Source organism: Oryx dammah, unplaced genomic scaffold (genome assembly GCF_014754425.2).
Source record: "Oryx dammah isolate SB20612 unplaced genomic scaffold, SCBI_Odam_1.1 HiC_scaffold_2, whole genome shotgun sequence".
Lineage (NCBI taxonomy): Eukaryota > Metazoa > Chordata > Mammalia > Artiodactyla > Bovidae > Oryx > Oryx dammah.
The window spans coordinates 8,368,566-8,389,123 of record NW_024070186.1 but is presented as its reverse complement, the minus strand read 5'-3'; the positions used below and the strand labels follow the sequence as shown (position 1 = coordinate 8,389,123).

The 20,558-nt window shown below is 51.6% G+C and overlaps 1 protein-coding gene across 4 annotated transcripts in view; it reads left to right on the top strand.

Moving 5' to 3' along the window:
• Positions 1 to 20,035, top strand: part of SIM2 (SIM bHLH transcription factor 2) — a 47,060-nt gene extending 27,025 nt beyond the window's left edge. For 3 of the 4 annotated variants that reach the window (XM_040264203.1, XM_040264207.1, XM_040264206.1), the window contains 4 exons: positions 5,775 to 5,881; positions 17,007 to 17,154; positions 18,552 to 18,720; positions 19,280 to 20,035. In XM_040264203.1, coding sequence (XP_040120137.1) covers positions 5,775 to 5,881; positions 17,007 to 17,154; positions 18,552 to 18,720; positions 19,280 to 19,924 — 1,069 coding nt within the window. In that variant the 3' untranslated portion in view covers positions 19,925 to 20,035. The remainder of the gene's footprint in view (positions 1 to 5,774; positions 5,882 to 17,006; positions 17,155 to 18,551; positions 18,721 to 19,279) is intronic. The other variant, XM_040264205.1, reaches the window with a different exon arrangement.
• The last annotated feature ends 523 nt before the right edge of the window (positions 20,036 to 20,558 follow it).

The window sequence follows — 20,558 nt, the reverse complement described above, 5'->3', positions numbered from 1 at the left end:
TGCAGGAGACATAAGAGATGGGGTTCGATCCCTGGGTCAGGAAGATCCCCTGGAGGAGGGCATGGCAACCCACTCCAGTATTCTTATCTGGAGAATCCCATGGACAGAGGAGCCTGGCAGGTGACAGTCCATAGGGTTGCAGAATCAGACCCAACTGACGTGACTTAGCAAACAGGCATGCACATATATGTATGTGTATATAAATACACATATGTATAGCAGATTTTTCCTGTATGTCTTGAAGCTAGAATTTATTGATTTTTTTCCCACTTCTTTTTTTAAAAAGATTTGTTAAAATTTACAGTAGTTGTAGTGCATGGGCTTAGTAGCCCTGAGATATGTGGGATCTTCCCAAACCAGGGATCAAACCCATGTCCCCTGCATTGGCAGGCAGATTCTTAACCATTGGACCACCAGGAAAGTCTTTTTTCCACTTTTAAAACATTGCAGTAAAATATACATAACATAAACTTGATCGTTTTACCCATTCATGGAATAAAAGTAAACTTACTTGGTTAAGGATGGGAGATGAAAACATTAATTAGTTTAGTTCATTGTAAATGCATCTCAGAACCATTCGGAGGTAGAGACATGGCAAGGCATGGCCTTACAAAGTCATCATCATGCTCCCAGAAACTCTAAGCCAAAGAGGAAACATAACTCCTTGGGGGAAGGATGCCGGCCCCAATGCTGCCCAGGGATGTTTTCCTGCAGTAAAGATGGGAGCACCTGCAGGGGAGGAGCCAGGCATGGGGTAGACAGCACGACCCACAGTGACAGAGCAGCTCTCTCCAGACTTAGGAACCACTTCTAAAAGGGACTTCCTTCCCCGGTGGTCCAGTGATTAAGATTCCATGCTCCCAATGCAGGGGGCATGGATTCGATTCCTGGTTAGAGAACTAATATCCCCGCATGCTGCAAAACATAGCCAAAAAGACCAAAAAAAAGTGAACTGCAAGAGAATCCACTGGCCATGTTTATTATTGTGGAAATTTGGGAGAATACGACAGATTTCTCCTTTGTTTTGTCTCCCACTTTTTCTTTAGCCTCTGAAGCTCAGTGAATTCTCTAGAAGAGGAAAGAGGGGTGTTTCCCCAGAGAGAGTTCGGGTCTTCTCGAGCTGTTCTATCCACACAGTTCTGACACAGAAGAGACAAAGGGAAGGCTTTACAGAAGAGGGTGTGCGACCTTAGCTCAGAGGCCAGCTTCCTCCTGAAGGGACCTCAGATGCGAGTTTTCCTCTGCTTCAGGGTGTGAGGGCCAGGCCCCTGAGTGGGTTGAAAGCAAGGTGGTCATGCTGAGGAAGACTTTCTGTCTGCAGGAGCCCAGGAAGCTCTTCTTGCCAAGTACAAGGAAGCTTCTAGCAAAGCCTTGAGGTGCTTCTGAACCCCAGCCACCCAGGAGGTCCTTAAGATGGTCTGAAATTTGCTGGGAAATTCTTCACTCTGGCCTTCAGGCGGTTGTAGCAGTTGAAAGGCCACTGGGCCGGGGGACAGAGGAGCTGGCCCAGTGCTGGGTGGGCAGCAGAGTGGCCTAGTGGGGTGACGTCAGTTCCTACATCCAAACCCCAGAAGCCACAGAGAGGGGTTGGCCTGAAGCCCAGCAGCTCCAAAGTCACAAGGGCCAGGGTGGTGGGCCTGGGGAAGGGGGCCCAGCCGCCCCCCACCCACCCACCCAGCGTAATCCCAGACAAAACTGAACTCGACATAACCTGAAATTCGGTTCATAGGGGTTTTGTGGTATTTCACTTTGAAACTGTAGCTGGTGCTTTTGCTAAGGATAGGTGAACCCGACGATGTTTGGGTTTGGCAAATCCCTCTGACAGGTCTTCAGACACTAGAGGGTTGGAAAAAACCAAGAAGGCATGCTGCCAAAGCCTTCCCTTCCCTTTAATTTTTAAAGCCAGTGTGTACTTTGATGAGAAATTTAATACATGTGTTTCTGATTCATTTACACATTCGGGGCCGTTGTTCTGAAACTTTACGTCTAACGGATCTGGGAAGCCTCTTTCATCCCCACACAGTAGAGATGCTTGGTTTTCTTCTTGGGTGGGGGAGAGCCAGACGTCTCAATTTTCCTGCCACACAGAGGCAGACTCCGGTGGGGCCTGAGGTTCTAGGTGGCCCTCGGACAGGTCCCCTGGGCCCTGAGAGGCTCTGGCCTGTGCAAATTCCCTTTCTACCCACCTCGAGCCCCATCTCCTTCCTGCCCTGGAGGAACACCATGGAAATGTGTACACCAAATAGTGAATGATTCCAGGGAAATATGAGGCTTACAGAGATTTACGACCCGAAGCCCATGCAGAGCTCAACAGAAAAGGAGCGGGTTAGGGAATGAAAGTGAGGTCAAATTTCCCCGTTTAATTTACAGCTAGCATTTCAGATCCGGGCCAGCAGGGCCCCCAGTCCGTGCCACCCTCAGTCCCCACTTACTTCTCACCGTGGCCTCACCGCCCTTGGAATCTCCTCTCGTCCCCTTCTTTTATCTGTTCTTGAATATATGTCACCAAGATGTTGGGGCCACCTCCTCTAGGGATGTGGTTCCCAACACAGTTGCCCAAGGCCTGGGAGTCAGTATCACGGCCACATGCAGTTTTTACCTGTGGGTGGAGTGATCCATGTGCTAGTGATGTTGCCATCGTGGGTGCTGGGAACTACTCTTCTTCAAAGAGCTAAAGTCAGAATCAGTATGCCTGAGGCTTGATGAAAATAAGAACGAGGTAGGGGCGTATAAGCACCAGGAGAGTGTTTCCATGTCCACAGTGAGCTTAAGGCTTGCTTTCAGTCACAACAGTTTGGGATATTGTTTTACTATTTCTGGGGGCTCTAAGACAGTCCTCTATTGATAAAGAGGCTTCAGTGTCTCCATTATTCCCTATATTTCATCCATAGGAATCACCCCATCATAGCATCATCCCCCTGAGACCAGCTGTGCCAGTTAACAGTGTCCAGTGTGGACGGGAGGGTTACAGGTTTGCACATGCAATATGTGAGATGTGAAATCAACCCAAATGTCCATCATTAGGTGAAAGGATAAACAAAATGTAGTGTCTACATAAAGTAGAATGTTATGCAACCATAAAAAGGAGTGACATTCTGATAGACGCTACGGCAGGAATGAGCCGTGAAAGCATGTTAAGTGAAAGAGAAGCCAGAAGCAAAAAGTCAAATATTATATCCCTCCTCTTAGATGAAATTTCTAGAGTAGACAAATTCACAGAGATAGAAAGTAGAAGAGAAATTGCCAGGGACTGGGGGAGGGGGAGTGGGGAATCATTGTTTAATGGATACAGTTTCTGTTCTGGGTGATGAAAAGTGCTGGAAGTGGAAGTAGTGATGGTCATCGTGAATTGTACCCTTTAATATGGTTAAAACGGTAAATTTTATGTTGTGCATATTTTAACTACAAGGATTTTTAAAAGATTCACAGTAATTTTTAAAAGGTTCTCTTTACCAAAAGCCCCAGCGAGTGGACTCTTAGTCACCTTGGCAGCTTCTCCTGATATTGGTAACAAGTTCACTCTTTAAAAAAATATTTATTTATTTATGTATGTATTTATCCATTTGGCTGCACCTGGTCTTAGTTGTGGCATGTGGGATCTAGTTCCCTGACCACGGATGGAACCCAGGCCCCCTGCATTGGGAGTGCAGAGTCTTTAGCCACTGGACTATGAGGGAAGTCCCAACAAGTTCACTGTTAAACGTCCTCTGATAAGCTTCACCTTGAAAAGGGATACAGTCTTCAGTTCAGTTCAGTTCAGTTGCTCAGTTGTGTCCGACTCTTTGCGACCCCATGAACTGCAGCACACCAGGGCTCCCTGTCCATCACCAACTCCCGGAGTTCACTCAAACTCATGTCCATTGAGTCGGTAATGCCATCCAGCCATCTCATCCTCTGTCGTCCCCTTCTCCTCCTGCCCTCAATCCCTCCCAGCATCAGAGTCTTTTCCAATGAGTCAACTCTTCACAAGAGGTGGCCAAAGTACTGGAGTTTCAGCTTTAGCATCAGTCCTTCCAGTGAACACCCAGGACTGATCTCTTCTAGAATTGCCTGGTTGGATCTCCTTGCAGTCCAAGGGACTCTCAAGTCTTCTCTAACACCACAGTTCAAAAGTATCAATTTTTCAGCGCTCAGCTTTCTTTAAAGTCCAACTCTCACATCCATACATGACCACTGGAAAAACCATAGCCTTGACTAGACGGACCTTTGTTGGCAAAGTAATGTCTCTGCTTTTTAATATGCTGTCTAGGTTGGTTATAACTTTCCTTCCAAGGAGTAAGTGTCTTTTAATTTCATGGCTGCAATCACCATCTGAAATGATTTTGGAGCCCCCCAAAATAAAGTCTGACACTGTTTCCACTGTTTCCCCATCTATTTGCCATGAAGTGATGGGACCGGATGCCATGATCTTAGTTTTCTGAATGTTGAGCTTTAAGCCAACTTTTTCACTCTCCTCTTTCACTTTCATCAAGAGGAGTTTTAGTTCCTCTTCACTTTCTGTCATAAGGGTGGTGTTATCTGCATATCTGAGGTTATTGATATTTCTCCCAGCAATCTTGATTCCAGCTTGTGCTTCTTCCAGCCCAGCGTTTCTCATGATGTACTCTGCATATAAGTTAAATAAGCAGGGTGACAATGTGCGGCCTTGACGTACTCCTTTTCCTATTTGGAACCAGTCTGTTGTTCCATGTCCAGTTCTAACAGTTGCTTCCTGACCCGCATATAGGTTTCTCAAGAAGCAGGTCAGGTGGTCTGGTATTCCCATCTCTTGAAGAATTTTCCACAGTTTATTGTGATCCACACAAAGGCTTTGGCATAGTCAATAAAGCAGAAATAGATGTTCTTCTGGAACTCTCTTGCTTTTTCCATGATCCAGCGGATGTTGGCAGTTTAATCTCTGGCTCCTCTGCCTTTTCTAAAACCCGCTTGAACATCTGGAATTTCACAGTTCACGTGTTGCTGAAGCCTGGCTTGGAGAATTTTGAGCATTACTTTACTAGCATGTGAGATGAGTGCAATTGTGCGGTAGTTTGAGCATTCTCTGGCATTGCCTTTCTTTGGGATTGGAATGAAAACTGACCTTTTCCAGTCCTGTGGCCACTGCTGAGTTTTGATACAGTTTTAAGTCATTCCAAATCTTTTTTTTTTTTAGCACCTCCTGCAGTTGCTTGCTTAAGACTATTATTGAAACTCTTAAATATCCCACAGATTTCAGAAAATAACTCCTTTTACAGTTTTATTTATTTTTATTTTCATCCGCTCTGGGTCTTTGCTGCTTCATGGGCTTTTCCCTCGTTGTGGTGCGTGGGAGCTGGTCTTCATTGCAGTGCGTGGGCTTCGCACTGCGGGGGCTTCTCTTGGTGTGGAGCTTGGGCTCCAGGCAGGCAGGTTTCGGTCATTGCGGCTCTCAGACTCTAGTGCACAGGCTCAACAGTTGTGGCACACAGGCTTAGTTGCTCCGAGACCTGTGGGACCTTCCCACATGGGACCAGGGATTGAACCCATGTCTCCTACCTTGGCATGTAGATTCCTATCCACTGAGCCACCAGCGAAGCCCCCAAACCTTCTTCTAACTAGTGGTTTCAGAAGGACATTCCTGCTCATGAAGAGTGTGGCATCCTGCAGAGCAGGCTGGGGTTCATAGACTTCCTTCTTGTAAAAAACAACTCCACCAAGCCGTTTCTCATCTGATTGGTTGGCAAAACCGACGTTAGTGTAAATGAAAGGCAATCTCAGGGCTGTATAACTCACCAGGAACTGCCGTCCTCCCCTAGGGTGACGGAGCTGACCGGGTATGAGCCGCAGGACCTGATCGAGAAGACCCTGTACCATCACGTACACGGCTGTGACGTCTTCCACCTCCGCTATGCGCACCACCTCCGTGAGTACCACGCCACCCTGCCCAGGAGCCCTGGCAGTGGGGAGGGGCGCCACAGAGTGGGGACGGCACCTGGGCAGCCAGGAGGGGACGGCACAGAGTCTGGACGGTGCCCTGGTTTGCTGCAGTGACTCCCCATACGGTACACATGGATCTGAGGCCTCAGATCTTTCTCTGGGCAGCCGTGGATTTCAGCACAGCCCCTTGTCAGTTCTCATACATCTAAGGAAACCCTGGAAGGTGTGGGATGGTTGCTGGAGTCTAGATTATGGATGTGGAACCTCAGTTGTTCTGGATGGCCATCTGGATGCCAGTTATGGATAACAACCAAAGCAAAAGAACTGATCACTTACAGGGAACTTACTACCATCCAGCTCTAGTTTAAGGGATTAAATTCGTTACCAAGCCAGTGAGGGAGGTTCTTATGCACATGATCCTCCTTTTACTGTTGAGAACACCGAGGTTCAGAGAGGTTAAGCTCCTTGCCCATGGTCACACAGCAAGGAGGGGGCAGAGCTGGGTGCTGAATCCAGCGAATTTGGTCTCCAATGGCTGGGAAGCTCAGGGAGACCACAGGTTTCTAGGATGGGAGAAATCCATGTGGAAAGAGAAGATAAACAGTACTCCATCTGCAAATGGAGGCAGTTTGGGGACCATGCAGTGGGAGGTGGGGGCGCTAGTCACTGAAATGTCTAGACAAGTATCGCTCTCTTTTCTAGAATCCAAATTGAGGCAGCAGATAACTGGGATGGAGCAGAATGCCTCATCCTCCCAGCGTCTAGCCCTGCCACGCTGATGGCTGGTTCAGGGGTGCTTGTTTGTGGGGTGCAGAGGGTTGGGGAAGCCAGAGCTGCTGTGACACGGCCCCGATGGCACGTCCTGCTTCTTGCTGTGGAAGGAGGACTAAGAGGTGTCAGAGGACAGATTGCTGGGGTTGGTTGGAGGCGGACAGTGGGTCTAGGGGCTGCCTGGCCATTTGGTGACAACTGGGACCTGGTCAGCCTGGCAGTTACTAGGGTGTCGCTGTTCTTTTGTCCTGAGTCACTCAGGGCAGAGACCCGTGATGACCGGAACATTGGCTGGGCAGACCCGTCGCTTCTTCCTGTTCTTGTAAGTCACGTGGAAAGAACTCTCCCTGCTCAGAGACACGGAACTGTGAGCAGCCTTTTCTTTCTTTTAGTACAAATGGTCAATCACGCTCTCATATAAACACGGCTGACCTTAAAGCCCAGCTTGGTAGGAAGTGGCTGCCTAATGTTGGGATGGGTTTTTAGGTCAGAGTCACTGATTCAGGAGCCAGATGGCTTCCTTGTGCAAACAGGGTGGGAAGTGTCCATTACAGAATGAGATCTCTGAGGGCCTGAATGGGCAGGCGGTAGAGGGGAGCAGTGGGGGAGCACGTGCTCTGGAGTAAGGAGAGCGGACTAGGATGTGGAAGACGGTGTGCACTACGGAACAATCTAGAAGGGAGGACAGGCTGGAGGCAGGGGACCAAATGGGAGCGTTCACACCTCCACACACCCCCCCACCACTGTCGGGATATCCGAGGGGAAGCCCCAGCCCTGGGGTTCCCAGCCCCATCCCTCCGAGACAGGAGGGCTTGGGAGCCTCTCTCTGCAGCACAGGAGTTAACAGTAATTCCTTGAATTACACGGAGGGAGAGTTGTTCCCCAAAGAGTAGAAGCAGCTTGGGAAATGTGACCTGGAAATGCAGAGAAAGGAAGCTAATGGAATTAAAAGTCTTTGTTTTAAATACCATGTTTTAATATCTCTTACACTGCCTAGCTAACAGAGGGGAGCAGGGGATTTTTCAGGCAGAATAAATTCAACTCGGGCTTTGGAAACTGGCCATGGTGGTGGCCAGTGGTAGGTTCCCAGGTTCCCCAGTGCGGACTGAATGCTTTTCACCTATTGAACCTGAGGGCCACTGGGCCAGGTGGGCCAGGAGGTGGAAAGGCCTGTGGGTGGAACTGGACCCCAGGCCTGTTGGGCACTGTGGTCTTCAGTGGTTCTGACCACTCAGTGGGTCTCCAGCGTGTCCACCAGGATCCCCTGGTCTTCCCCAGGTCACATGACTTCCCAGAAGCGGAAGAGGGTGTGTTTGTGAGGCCTCCTGTGACTCACGTGATGACTTCACCTTCCTTCATTTCGAATGGGGATTTCCAGACCTTGCAGTTATCAAAAGGACCCTGAGAGGAAAGGTGCACCCCGGCTTCTCAGAGACACGCAGAAAAGGTGGAGGGTTTACATGCCAGAGGGAAGATAGCTTTCTTTGCCAAATGAGCTGTAGAATTGGTCAATCAAAGAAAACAGAGAACAGCGGTATTGACAAGCCTCTGCAGAGGCAGGAGGCCCAGAGTGGGGGACAGCGGGCCCCAGGTGGATGGGTGTAGCCTCAGATCCAACCCGGCTCCCCTCCACCAGCTTCCCCATGCCCTATATCAGTGTGTCAGCAAAGTGGCAGCCCAGGCTCCTACCCACACACTGGGCAGAGGTAGGTCTCAGCCTTGGCTCCAGCCTTGGGACCCGCCCCCCTCCAGATGTCCCCTCAGAGCATCCAAGACACCACCCTGAAGGTCTCTGACCCTCAGAGCTAGAGCTTTGGATGAGGAAAGTGACGATGGTCCTCAACCGGGGCAGGTGTTTGGAGGCAGGTCTTCGCAGCATAGAGCTCGGGTGATGCTGAACATGTGGTCCCCAAGGCCTTGCTCTCTTTCCCAGGCTTCCTGTTCCCACCTCTCCACCCCTAGGGAGGCTTGGCATCGCCTTACCTTCCTTAAACTCCAGAAGCTGAGTCAGGTCCAAGGGCAGCAGGTTATCTGGACGGTCGCCGAAGCAGGGTAGTGAGTGGGAAGGACCCAAAGCAGGATAGTGAATGGGAAGGACCTGCGGAAGGGAGGGAGCCCCTGAGAGAGGGAGCGTGCTGACGGCCCTCCATGCCCCAGGAACCCTGGGAGCCAGGTAGGACCCCTGGTGGGTGCTGAGGGGAGAGGGGGTGCAGGTACTTACACCCCAGCAGGCATCGGCCAAGGCACTCTTGGGATGTCGAGTCTGCCTGCTTATCTGTTCTCTGTCAGCACGCGTTCAGCCTAAGAAGGGCCAGGTGTGGGGAGTCTGGGGCGGGAGGGGGGATCTGGAGTGTAGGGGGGACAAGGTCGGGGGTCACGGGCCGGGTTCTCTCCTCTCTCCTTCACGGGTTCTCTCCTCTCTCCTTCACGGGTTCTCTCCTCTCTCCTTCGCTTGTGGACACCCGGCCGTCTTCTCCCTGTGTCCTCCTCCTGTGTCTGGATCACTTTCTCCTCTCTCTCTGAGGACCTGGTCACACGGGGTCAGGCTCCCCCACGTGACTTCGTGTTACCAATCACCTCTTTAAAGGCCCCGTCTGCAGGTGTAGTCATGTTGTGTGATGCTGGGGTTGGGATGTCAGCATGTGAACTTGTCAGTCAGGGGGACACAGTTCAGCCCGTGAAAAGGGCTTCTCTTCAGTGTCTCTGTGTCCTCGCCTGGGGGGTGGGCACAGTCCGTTCCCACTGGACACCCTGGCTTGGGGAGGACAGGTGAGGAGACGGAGGAGGTGGGACGCGTCCCTTCACCAGGTGACGTTTTGGTTGTGTCTCCGGCCGCTCTGGTGGCTCAGGGGCCCAGCCGAGCCTCCCATCCTGCAGGGTCCCCACGAGTCCCTATGATGGCCTCTGGGGACGGGGCCTCGGGTCCTTTAGTCCAGCCACAGCCAGAGCTGCCCTGGGGGCTGCCTGGGACCTGGGCGGCTACTCGGCCTTGGCTGCTTCTCCCCCACCTGCTGCAGCTGAACGCAGCCACGGTGACCCTCTCGCTGGGCCCCTCAGGCCTCCAAGGCCCCTGGGGGAGCCACTTCTGTGAGACGCACTGAGCTTCTGTCATTTGTGGTTCATGAGGTAACTCAGCTTGGGAAGAAAATTAACAGCTGTGGACAGCCAGGACCAAGGGAGGTCATCGTCTGGTTCTCCCAGGCCAAGCTGTCTCCTCCATACCGCGATCTGAAACCAAGGAGCCAGGCACAGGGCTCTGCTAGAGGCCTGATTGGACGTCATGAACGGAGGCTCTGGAGGACCGTGGTCGGCCATACGGTTTTCACACATTCTTCAAAATATTATCTTAACCGGGAGCAGGAGTCCACAGAGTCTGAAGAAAGCACAGCCCCTGAAGACAGAATCAACGCCTTCCAGAAACGCAGCCTTGCGAAGAGGGCTGGCCAGGATGGTCCTGGGGAGCTCGGGCTTCCAGAGGCCACGAGACAAGGGGGCAGAGATGGCCCCAGCACCTCGTGGCACCTCGGCCTGTGGTCAGTGGGGTCCTGGGCATTCCCAGCTGAGCTTTCCAAGGGGGACTGTGCTGTGCCAGGGCTCCCCCCAGAACATTCTGTAAGGGGTTCCTCTAGGGCAGGGGCCCCCAACCTCTGTGATCTAATGCCCGATGATCTGAGGTGGAGCTGATGTAATAATAATAGAAATAAAGTGCACAATAAATGTAATATACTTGAATTATCATGAAATCATCCCCCCCACTCTGCCCCAGTTTGTGGAAAAACTGTCTTCTACAAAACCAGTCCCTGATGCCCAAAGGTTGGGGACTGCTGTTCCAGGGGCTTCTCTGGGAAATATCTTGGGCCCTCCTGGCTCGTTCCCCTCACTGCCTCCTGGTGGCTGAGGGGCAGTCCTGCAGCCCCATTACAGGGCCTTGGGGACAGGCTCCCCAGCTGGAGCCTGCCCCCTTGCTGCCTTTGTGAAGCATTTGGGGACTCTTTATTGTATGTGGGGGGCTTGACCTGCAGGTCCTGGAGGTGGGCAGGGGGCAGCCTGGTGCACAGGTAGGGCAGGGATCAATACTGGTAAACCCGAAGGTGTGTGTCAAGGGATACTGAGCAGATTTATTGTGGACACAGTGTTTAGGAAGAACCTAATGTTTGCGTGGCTGTTCATCCAAAGTAGTGGAGAATCTCACCTAGTTCTCTAGGGAGGCCCCTGTCCAGAGTGGGCCAAGCCCCAATGCCAAAGAGAACACAGGCTGTGTTCCAACTATCAAAACATTTTAGTGTTCCAGAAAGGCTTCGAAGCCTGAACACGTGGAACATATTTCAAGCAACAACTGTCATAACAAAATTATAAAACCTTTGACTGTGTGGATCACAACAAACTGTGGAAAATTCTTCAAGAGATGGGAATACCAGACCACCTGACCTGCCTCCTGAGAAATCTGTATGCAGGTCAAGAAGCTACAGTTAGAACTTGACCTGGAACAACAGACTGGTTCCAAATCGGGAAAGGAGTACGTCAAGGCTGTATATTGTCACCCTGCTTATTTCACTTATATGCAGAGTACATCATGAGAAATGCTAGGCTGGATGAAGCACAAGCTGGAATCAAAATTACCAGGAGAAAATATCATAACTTCAGATATGCAGATGACACCATCCTTATGGCAGAAAGTGAAGAGCTAAAGAGCCTCTTGATGAAAGTGAAAGAGGAGAGTGAAAAGTTGGCTTAAAGCTCAACATTCAGAAAACTAAGATCATGGCATCTGGTCCCATCACTTCATGGCAAATAGATGGGCAAACAATGGAAACAGTGACAGACTTTATTTTGGGGGGGATCCAAAATCATTGCAGATGGTGACTGAAGCCATGAAATTAAAATATGCTTGCTCTTTGGAAGAAAAGCTATGACCAACCTAGACAGCATATTAAAAAGCAGAGACATTACTTTACCAACAAAAGTCCATCTAGCCAAGGCTATGGTTTTTCCAGTAGTCATGTATGGATGTGAGAGTTGGACTGTGAAGAAAGCTGAGTGCCGAAGAATGGATGCTTTTGAACTGTGGTGTTGGAGAAGACTCTTGAGAGTCCCTTGGACTGCAAGGAGATCCAATCAGTCCATTCTGAAGGAGATCAGCCATGAATATTCATTGGAAGGACTGATGCTGAAGCTGAAACTCCAGTATTTCGGCCACCTGGTGTGAAGAACTGACTCATTGGAAAAGACCCTGATGCTGGGAAAGATTGAAGGCAGGAGGAGAAGGGGATGACAGAGGATGAAATGGTTGGATGGCATCACTGACTTGATGGACATGAGTTTGAGCAAGCTGTTGGGGGTTGGTGATGGACAGGGAAGCCTGGCATACTGCAGTCCATGGAGTCTCAATGGGTTGGACACGACTGAGCGCCTGAACTGAGATAGGACAACTGGTGTAGACCCATAGAGAACACACTCTAAAGGACACACAAGAGTCAGACTCAAATGCTTACGGGGCCAAGCATGTAACATGAATGTATGAACGGGCTCAGGGCAAGAGAGAGTGGTGGAGCTTATGGTCAACTGGAGAACACATGACCCATCCAGGGGTGTTCTGGTGGTAACGGCAACTCTATGCCACCAACATAGCGTGTCTGTGGACACATGTTCATGGAATGTCAGCTGGTCTTCAGATAGAAGATACACTTGAGGGCTTCCCTGGTCTCAGTGGTAAAGAATCCCGTCTGCCAGTGCAGGAGACACAGGTTCGATCCCTGATCTGGGAAGATCCCTTAATTGCTGTGGAGCAATGAAGCCTTCGTGCCACAACTTGTGCGCCTGTCCTCTGGAGCTTGGAAGCCGTGGCTGCTAAAGCCCTCGAGCCCTAGAGCCCATGTGAGAGCAGCCGCTGCAGTGAGAAGCCTGCACGCAGCAACTGGAGGGTGGCCCCTGCGTGCCGCACCTGGAGAAAAGCCCGCACTGCCACAAAGGTCCGGCGCAGCCAAAAAATACGTACACAAAAATGGTTTTTTAAAAAAGATACATTTTAAAGGAGTTCTCCAGTTCCCAGTGAGGACTTTTGATTGACGTTCCAGGGAGACTGGCTTCTGCTGCTGGTTTCTTTGGCCTCTGGACTGAAAGGGACAAGGGAGCCTAACTCACACACAGATCCCTTCCATATGCTGCCCTCCAAGCAGAGTCTGGAGGTTGAGGCAGCTCTGCCTTGCTGATGAAGGTGTGGGGAGCCCATGCCTTAACTGGGAGCCATGAGCCAGGAAACAGGAAGTAATCTAGAAAGCACAGTGCTGTCTACACGCCACCCTGCTCCCCGGGAGCAGTTTCGGGCGTTTATAGGTGTGACCCGATGGGTCTGCGGAACCTGTCCTCTGTGCTGTGTCTGCACAGTGTGGCCTTCTGGAAGTTCTTCCCGTCCTGCCCCACCCCCTGGACTTTCCAGATCTTCTTACCAACCAGACTGCCTCCAGCAGCAGGTGTAGAGCAGTGGGGTGTTGGCGGGGCGTGCAGGCACACCGAGACCCGCTCCCCTAAGGACCGTATGGCTTGTCTTCAATCTTGCTAACTGCACTCTCCCTGGGGCCCCATTGGCAGCAGAGACTGAGATGAGAGTCCGGAGGAACACGGGACCGCACTTACATCTTCCCCACGGGGGTGGTTTAGTCTTCTGTGGCAGCCGTAAAAAGTGAAAGTGGTAGTGACTCAGTCATGTCCAACTCTTTGTGACCCCATGGACTGGGGCCTGCCAGGCTCCTCTGTCCATGGGATTTCACAGGCAAGAATACCGGGGTGGATCGCCATTCCTTTCTCCAAGGGATCTCCCCACCCAGGGATCGAAACCAAGTCTATCACATTGTGGCCGTAACCAAACCCCAAAACCGAGCAGCATGAAATAACAGGAACGTCTTGTCTCACGGTCCTGGAGGCCAGAACCATCACGGTGTCGCCAGGGCCGGGTTTCCTCTGGAGCTTCTGGGGTCAGAGCCTTCCTGCCTCCTCCAGGTTTTGGTGGCTGCTGGCATCCCTGGCTTGTGGCCTCCAACTCCGTTCTCTGCCTTTGTCTCCCTCTGTGGGTCTGTGTCTTCTCCTTTCTGTCTCCTACAGGGACACGTTATTAAATTTACTGCCCTCCCTAATCCAGAATGATAACATCCTTAAGATCCTTAATTACATCTTACAAAGACCCTTTTCCTAGGTATGAGTCACATTCACAGGTTCTTGCATTTAGAATGTAGAATATATCTTTTAAGGGGACACTATTCAACTTATGACAGGTGGTGAAGTGAAGTGAAAGTCCCACTCAGTCATGTCTGACTCTTCTCGACCCTGTGGACTGTAGTCCACCAGGCTCCTCTGTACGTGGAATTCTCCAGGCCAAAATACCAGAGTGGGTAGCTGTTCCCTTCTCCAGCAGATCTTCCCAACCCAAGAATTGAACTGGGGCTTCCTGCGTTGCAGGCAGATTCTTTACCAGCTGAGCTACCAGGGAAGCTGACAGGTGTCATTGGTATCCTTTTAGCTCTTAAAATTCAAAACAGAAATGGAACTTAGGCTTGTGGCCAAAGTTTACTTTCCTTCCAGAGGCCAGCTCATTGACCTGGCTCTGCCTCCAGGAAAAATGGTGGAAGCAGGAGGAATTCTGGAGGAACCAGGAAGGCTATCTATCTTCCTGGATAGTGCATTTGTAGAAGCAAAAGTTCTATTCCTGAGTGGCCTCGGAAAACCGTGACCATTGGCGCTCATCTGGGCGTGGGTCCCCTGATGTGGGAGACACTGCAGCCCAGATGGAGGGGCAGCTGAAGGCTTCGGGGACATCTCCCCCGACCCCTGCGAACCACCACAGTTAGCAGGGCCTTGTGTCATAGCCCACACCTGGGATCCTGTCAGACAGCTGATTCAGTTCGACAGATTGGATGAGGAGCTCCAACAAACCAAGAACGTTGTAACTAAGCGTCTAGGATTTCAACTTATATCAATATGTTGATTATCAGCATGAGTCACAGAGAAGAAGAAAAAAAATTTTTTTTAACATACACCTGTTTGTTTGGTCTCTGTACCTAAGTTTAATCTTTGCAGAATCGGGAAGGGTCAGAGCTAATAAAACAGCTGAAATTCTGCCATTTGAATTCTCATCTAAAACAGTTGGGATAAATATTCTAATATTCATTGTATCTAGCTTAAGTTGATTATGAGGAGATTTTTAGGAACATTAAGGATTAAGGAGAAGCCTAAAGTATAAGATAGGAAAAAAGAAAAGTATACTACCATAGTCCCTGGGGCTTTATAAATACTGCAAGGAATAGGTTTCAAAGCCAAAGAGATTAACAAGCGTTTCAGTTGAAGAAAGAATGACATCTCAGGAAATCCACAGACAGGGCCTCAGTTTGACCCTGTGGCCGTTCTTTGGGGGACCATGAGCAAATTGTTAACTGAGTTTCCCCTGTGCATTGGCTCACACCCACCCCTGTAAGTAGCTTTGCAGAACCTTCAAAAGGCCACTGCCCCATCCTGCCTCAGCAGGCCTGGAGAAACGAGAGTCAGAGCACCTGGCTTGGGCCCCAGCCGTGCCCTCAAGCTGTGTTGGCCCCTATTTCCTGGTGATGCCCACCTGCCATGGGTGTAGGGGGATAAATGCAGTGCATGCAAAAATGAGCTGGAACTAGAAACCTTGTATTTTGTGCTTCGAATAGCAACCCTTTGGACTTCCCTGGAAGTCCAGTGGTTAAGACTCCACACTTCCACTGCAGGGGGCATAGGTTTGGTCCCTGGTCCGGGAACTAAGATTCCCTGTGCACAGCCCCGAAATAAAAACATGAAAAAGCGATCCTCAGAAAGAAGCGCTGGAAAGACGCTCTTCTTACCTACTACCTTGGGCTACACTCTTCAGCATGGGATCTTGTTCCTGCCCAGTGAGCCCGCTGAGGTGCAGACATTAAGCCCGGGAAGGAAAGAGTTGGTCTCTGTGCTGTTCCAGAGCTTGGCCTCGGCCTCTGGGCCGGATGGTGGTTACTCATTTGTCCCCGGCTTCATCCCTAAGGAGAAGACCTTGTATTTTCACTTCCCACTCTCACACAGACTGTTTGCCTACGTGAAAAATAAATTTTCCTTCTGTTTTTAAAACTTAACACCACATGCTTATTGGAAATTTAGAGAATCAGGAAGAGAAAATGAAAACTGTCTGTAACTGTGTCAGTCTGATAAGTACAAGCTGGTATGTGTGGAGCCTTTCACACACGTCTGCCATGGTTCTAAATCTTCACGTAGATGCTCTAACCTTCAAAGCACCCAGTGGGATAGAAATTGTGACTGTCCTCCTCTTACTACCAAGGTAACTCAGGGAGTTAGTAACTTGTTCAGGAGCATACAGTTAGCTGTGTGTGACTGCGTGCACATACTGTTTCATAATTAGAATTATACTCTATGCAGTTCTGAGTCTTGTCTTTTCTTTATTTAACATTATGTCACACATATTCCCCATCACATGATAAATTCTTATCCATCATCATTTGGCTGCGTCATGGGGTCTTCTGTTGCGGTACACGGGCTTAGTTGCCCCAGGGCGTGTAGGGTCTTAGTCCCCCGACCAGGGATCGAACCCATAATCCACTGCATTGGAAGGCAGATTGTTAACCATTGAACCACCAGGGAAGTTCCCTCAATCATCATTTTAATGGCTGCTTGGTACTCCACAATTTATTTATCCTCCTCCCTGTTATCAGAGAGTTACCTCTCCCTCCTTTTTCTGCTGAAATCTAAGCAGGACTACAAGGGATCTCTGGGCCCTTGAGTCTTTGCCACAGGAACCTCACTGATTCCTCTCCCCCCGACCCTTACAGCCCCCTGCTCCCTGCACTCCTGAAGGCCCTGAGGAGAACTTTCTTGAACCCACTTAACTTACTGCTGTGTTTAAATAACTACATCACTCCCCATTCATTATCCCTATTAAGAGTTCCAGGGATTTTAGCATAATTATGGCATTTTGGAAACTAAAAAGCAAAACCAGTTTTCTCCCTCTGCCAGGTGACAGTGTTGTCTGGGGACTGATGCTTCTCCCGGTGAAAGCAGTTAAATTAGAGTTCTTCACACGGGAGGGGAGAGGCTGCTCCGTGGGCCCCATAGAACTGGAAGCAAAAACCCTGCGTGTGTGCATGTGCATGTGTGAGTGCACGCACACGCGCAGGCATCCTCCTTCAGAGAAAGCTCACACCCTTTGTCAAGTTCTCAAAGGTGTCCTCGGCCCCAGAAAGGCCCAGAACCGGAGCTCTCGGTCATCCGCGGGGGGCGGCCTCTGCACGGGTGGGTCCGGCTAACCGTCCCTTGGGACTCCTGTCCCCTTGTGCTTGCAGTGCTGGTGAAGGGCCAGGTCACCACCAAGTACTACCGGCTGCTGTCCAAGCTGGGCGGCTGGGTGTGGGTGCAGAGCTACGCCACCGTCGTGCACAACAGCCGCTCGTCCCGGCCGCACTGCATCGTGAGTGTCAATTATGTCCTCACGTAAGTCAGACGTATTTGTTTCTCTCCTTGCTCTCTCCTCCCCGTCCCTACCCTGCCACCCCATCCCGCATCCGATCGGTCCCATAAGCTCCATCTCTCACTCCCTGTCTCTTTCTGGAACTGCTCATTTGTTTCCTGTTCTGTTCTGTTGGACAGTCTGGTTGTCTGGGAGGTTCTGATCTATTTCTGGGTCAGCATGGAGGGCAGCGGTGGGAACGTGCTCCTGCCCCGGGCACAGCGGCCCCGGGTGCGGGAATGTGGGCAGCAGAGGGTGAGCGGGCGATGCCCCCCTGACCTTGAACATGACAGAAAGGGGGTGCACGTCCCAGACCAAGAATACAAAGATAACACTCTCTGGGCCCACTAACATTCGGGCCACCCTGCTCACTCTTCCCACTTTTTCCATGTCTGCCTATACAGCCTGTCGTAAATGATAATGAATATTTACTGCCTTTAAGTCTTCAGAAGTTAAGTTCAGTGGCAGTTAAGACCGTTAGAAGCCACAGGACACAAGTCTACCTGGAACCAAATGTCACTCCCTGCCCACCATGCTGTTACGTGCTATATCACTTTGTACCCAGCTCTGACCTTGAGCTCCATGTCCTTGCAGCTCCCCCAGACACACCCTGCACGGGCTCCTCTCCTGCCTTTCCGTCTAACGCAGTGAGGTTTGGGGCTCTCTGTTCTTTCACAGAATGATTGTCAGATTGCTTGGGGTTTTGGTGAGGGGAGTGTTGGGAGCTGGGTGTTTGGTTTTTTTGTTTGTTTTTCCAAGGCAGAGTGATTTTAGCAGAATTGTAGGGGAGAAAGCATTTTGGTCCCACAATGATTCTTCCTGAGCCAACTTGCATGGGCTGGGGCTGGTCCTTGGGGCAACTTCCCCTTCCATGAGTGTGCCGGTGCCCGGCTGGCTCTTCAGGGCAGAAATGAGTCCCAAGTGTGAAAGTGGATGAGGCTGGAAACCAGGCTCCGGGACCCTCAAGGGACCCCTATTTAGCCTCCCTGGTGCTAAATAGGGAAGCAGCCGGGCCACAGACACTCAGTTGATCACGAGCAGTTTCTGCCTTTTCCTTGTTGCCCTGACATCCTGCCTCGGGGCGCATGGTGTCCCCAGGAAACGTGCCTGGGGGCCCCGTTAGGTGGGAGAGAGCTACTCCACACTCCCTGTCTTCCTGCCATGGAATACCAGGCTTGCTCAGCATCTCCTGGGGTCTCCAAGCCTGAGGCTGCAGGTGGCTTTTTACAACGGGGGGAGGGGGCCACCCTCAAAGCCCAGCACATCCACTTAGTGCAGTGACACAGAGGAACTTCTCAAATGAACTCGCCCCAGGAACAGGCCTGGGAGGGCGTCCCTCCTCGTGGCTCATGGACATGACCTGTCCCGTCTGGCTCCTCAGGGACATCGAGTACAAGGAACTGCAGCTGTCCCTGGACCAGGTGTCCACGTCCAAGTGCCAGGACTCCTGGAGGACCACCTTGCCTACCTCACAAGAAACTAGGAAGTTAGCTAAGCCCAAAAACACGAAGATGAAGACGAAGCTGAGAGCAAACCCTTACCCCATACAGGTAACAGCTGCCACCCGCCGGGGCTCGGGGCACGTGAATGAAGCGTGAGGCCCCAGCCGCAGTCAGGGGTCTCCCTACCCAGAAGTTTCTCTGGGGGAGGCAAAGTCCCTCTGGCCATCCTACCCCCAGGATAGAGACTCAGCCTGGGGGAGACAGGCCAAGCTGACGGCCAGGTGGGTGAGTCAGATCTTGGAGACAGAAGACTCCCTTGGGGAGGCTGATCAAGTCTGTGTAGTCGGTGCTCAGGACTCTGGGGCCCTGTGTTTCCAGAGCGTTTTTGTCTGGAATGGGAACACTTCTCTTTTTTAAAAAAAGTCTTTTGCAAGCTCTCCGAAGGTGCAAGTGGCTTGTGTTGTCACTTGGGGGTGAGGCGATCTCTTTCCACGTGGGGCGGGGGAGGGGAGGGGGGATCCCCGGAGGGCTGTCGGCCGGCCTCCCATCCTGGGTGGGACCACGCCGGTGGCCCCGGGACACGGGCAGGCACCGCGGGGTGAGCAGGCAGCTTGCTGCCGGCCACCCGTCCCCGGCAGCCCCTTCATCTGTCTGCTTTCCTCGGCAGCAGTACGGCTCTTTCCAAATGGACAAACTGGAGTGCAGCCAGCTAGGAAGCTGGAGGGCCAGCCCCCCTGCCCACGGCCCGGCTCCCCCAGAACAGCAGCTCCATTCAGAAAGTGGTGACCTTCTGTACGCCCCGTCCTACGGCCTGCCCTTCTCCTACCACTACGGACCCTTCCCTCTGGACTCTCACGTCTTCAGCAGCAAGAAGCCCGTGCTGCCAGCCAAGTTCGGGCAGCCCCAGGGACCCCCGTGCGAGGTGGCGCGCTTTCTGCTGAGCACCCTGCCAGCCAGCGGCGAGTGCCAGTGGCGCTACGCCAGCCCCCTAGTGCCGGGCAGCCCGTCTCCGGCTAAGAGCCTTTCCGAGCCGCCGGTGAACCCTGCTCGGCACAGCCTGATGCCAAACTATGAAGGTGGGTCCTGTTTACACGAGGGGCGCGGGCAGGACGGTGGATGGCGGTGGCGGTGGGTGGCAGACGGAGAAAGGATGCCCAGGCTCTGGGCAAACACGCCTTTCCTTCTGCCTCTGAGCGGGAGCGGCCGTGCCTTCCCGCCCTCACTGCGAGCACTTCCCGAGGCTGCGACCACGCCTGTGTGCCTCGTGGACACCAGGGATGGTAGAGATGGGGTGTTGGGCCACCCTCCGTAAAAGTCCCAGACCCCCTTTGCTCCCTAAAAGGGAGGCAACGTGATTTTCTTATATGGCTTCCCAGGTGGTGCTAGTGGTTAAAAAAAAAAAAATCTGCCTGCCAATGCAGGAGACACACGAGATGCAGGTTCGATCCCTGGGTTGGGAAGATTTCCCCGGAGAAGGAAATGGCAATCCACTCCAGTATTCTCACTCCAGGGAAATTTCATGGACAGAGGAGCCTGGCGGGCTGTGTTCCATGGGGCCACAGAGAGTCGGACATGACTGAGCAGTTGAGCACAGCGCATGTATCCCAAGAACCCCCAACTGTATTTATTTTATGATTCCTTTGTATTCCACCCCAAAATGAACACAAGACACTATTAGTTTTCTTCTCATGCCAGTTTTCAAAGCATGGGAAGCAGTGGTGGAAAATCACGGGCTTGGGGACAGAAATGCCAATGCCCCCACCCTAAGGCAAATAGCACAGATTCTCCAGGACTCAGTTTCTTCATCCATAAGATGGGAGCGTGAACCACGTGGATCATACCTACCACAGGGCTTGGTAGGCAGACAGGATTGGCCATCCAGCGAGCAGCCAAGCAGAGGTCCTCTGTGGAGGTTTTACCAGCTGCCCCCAGGCCCAGACAGAGCC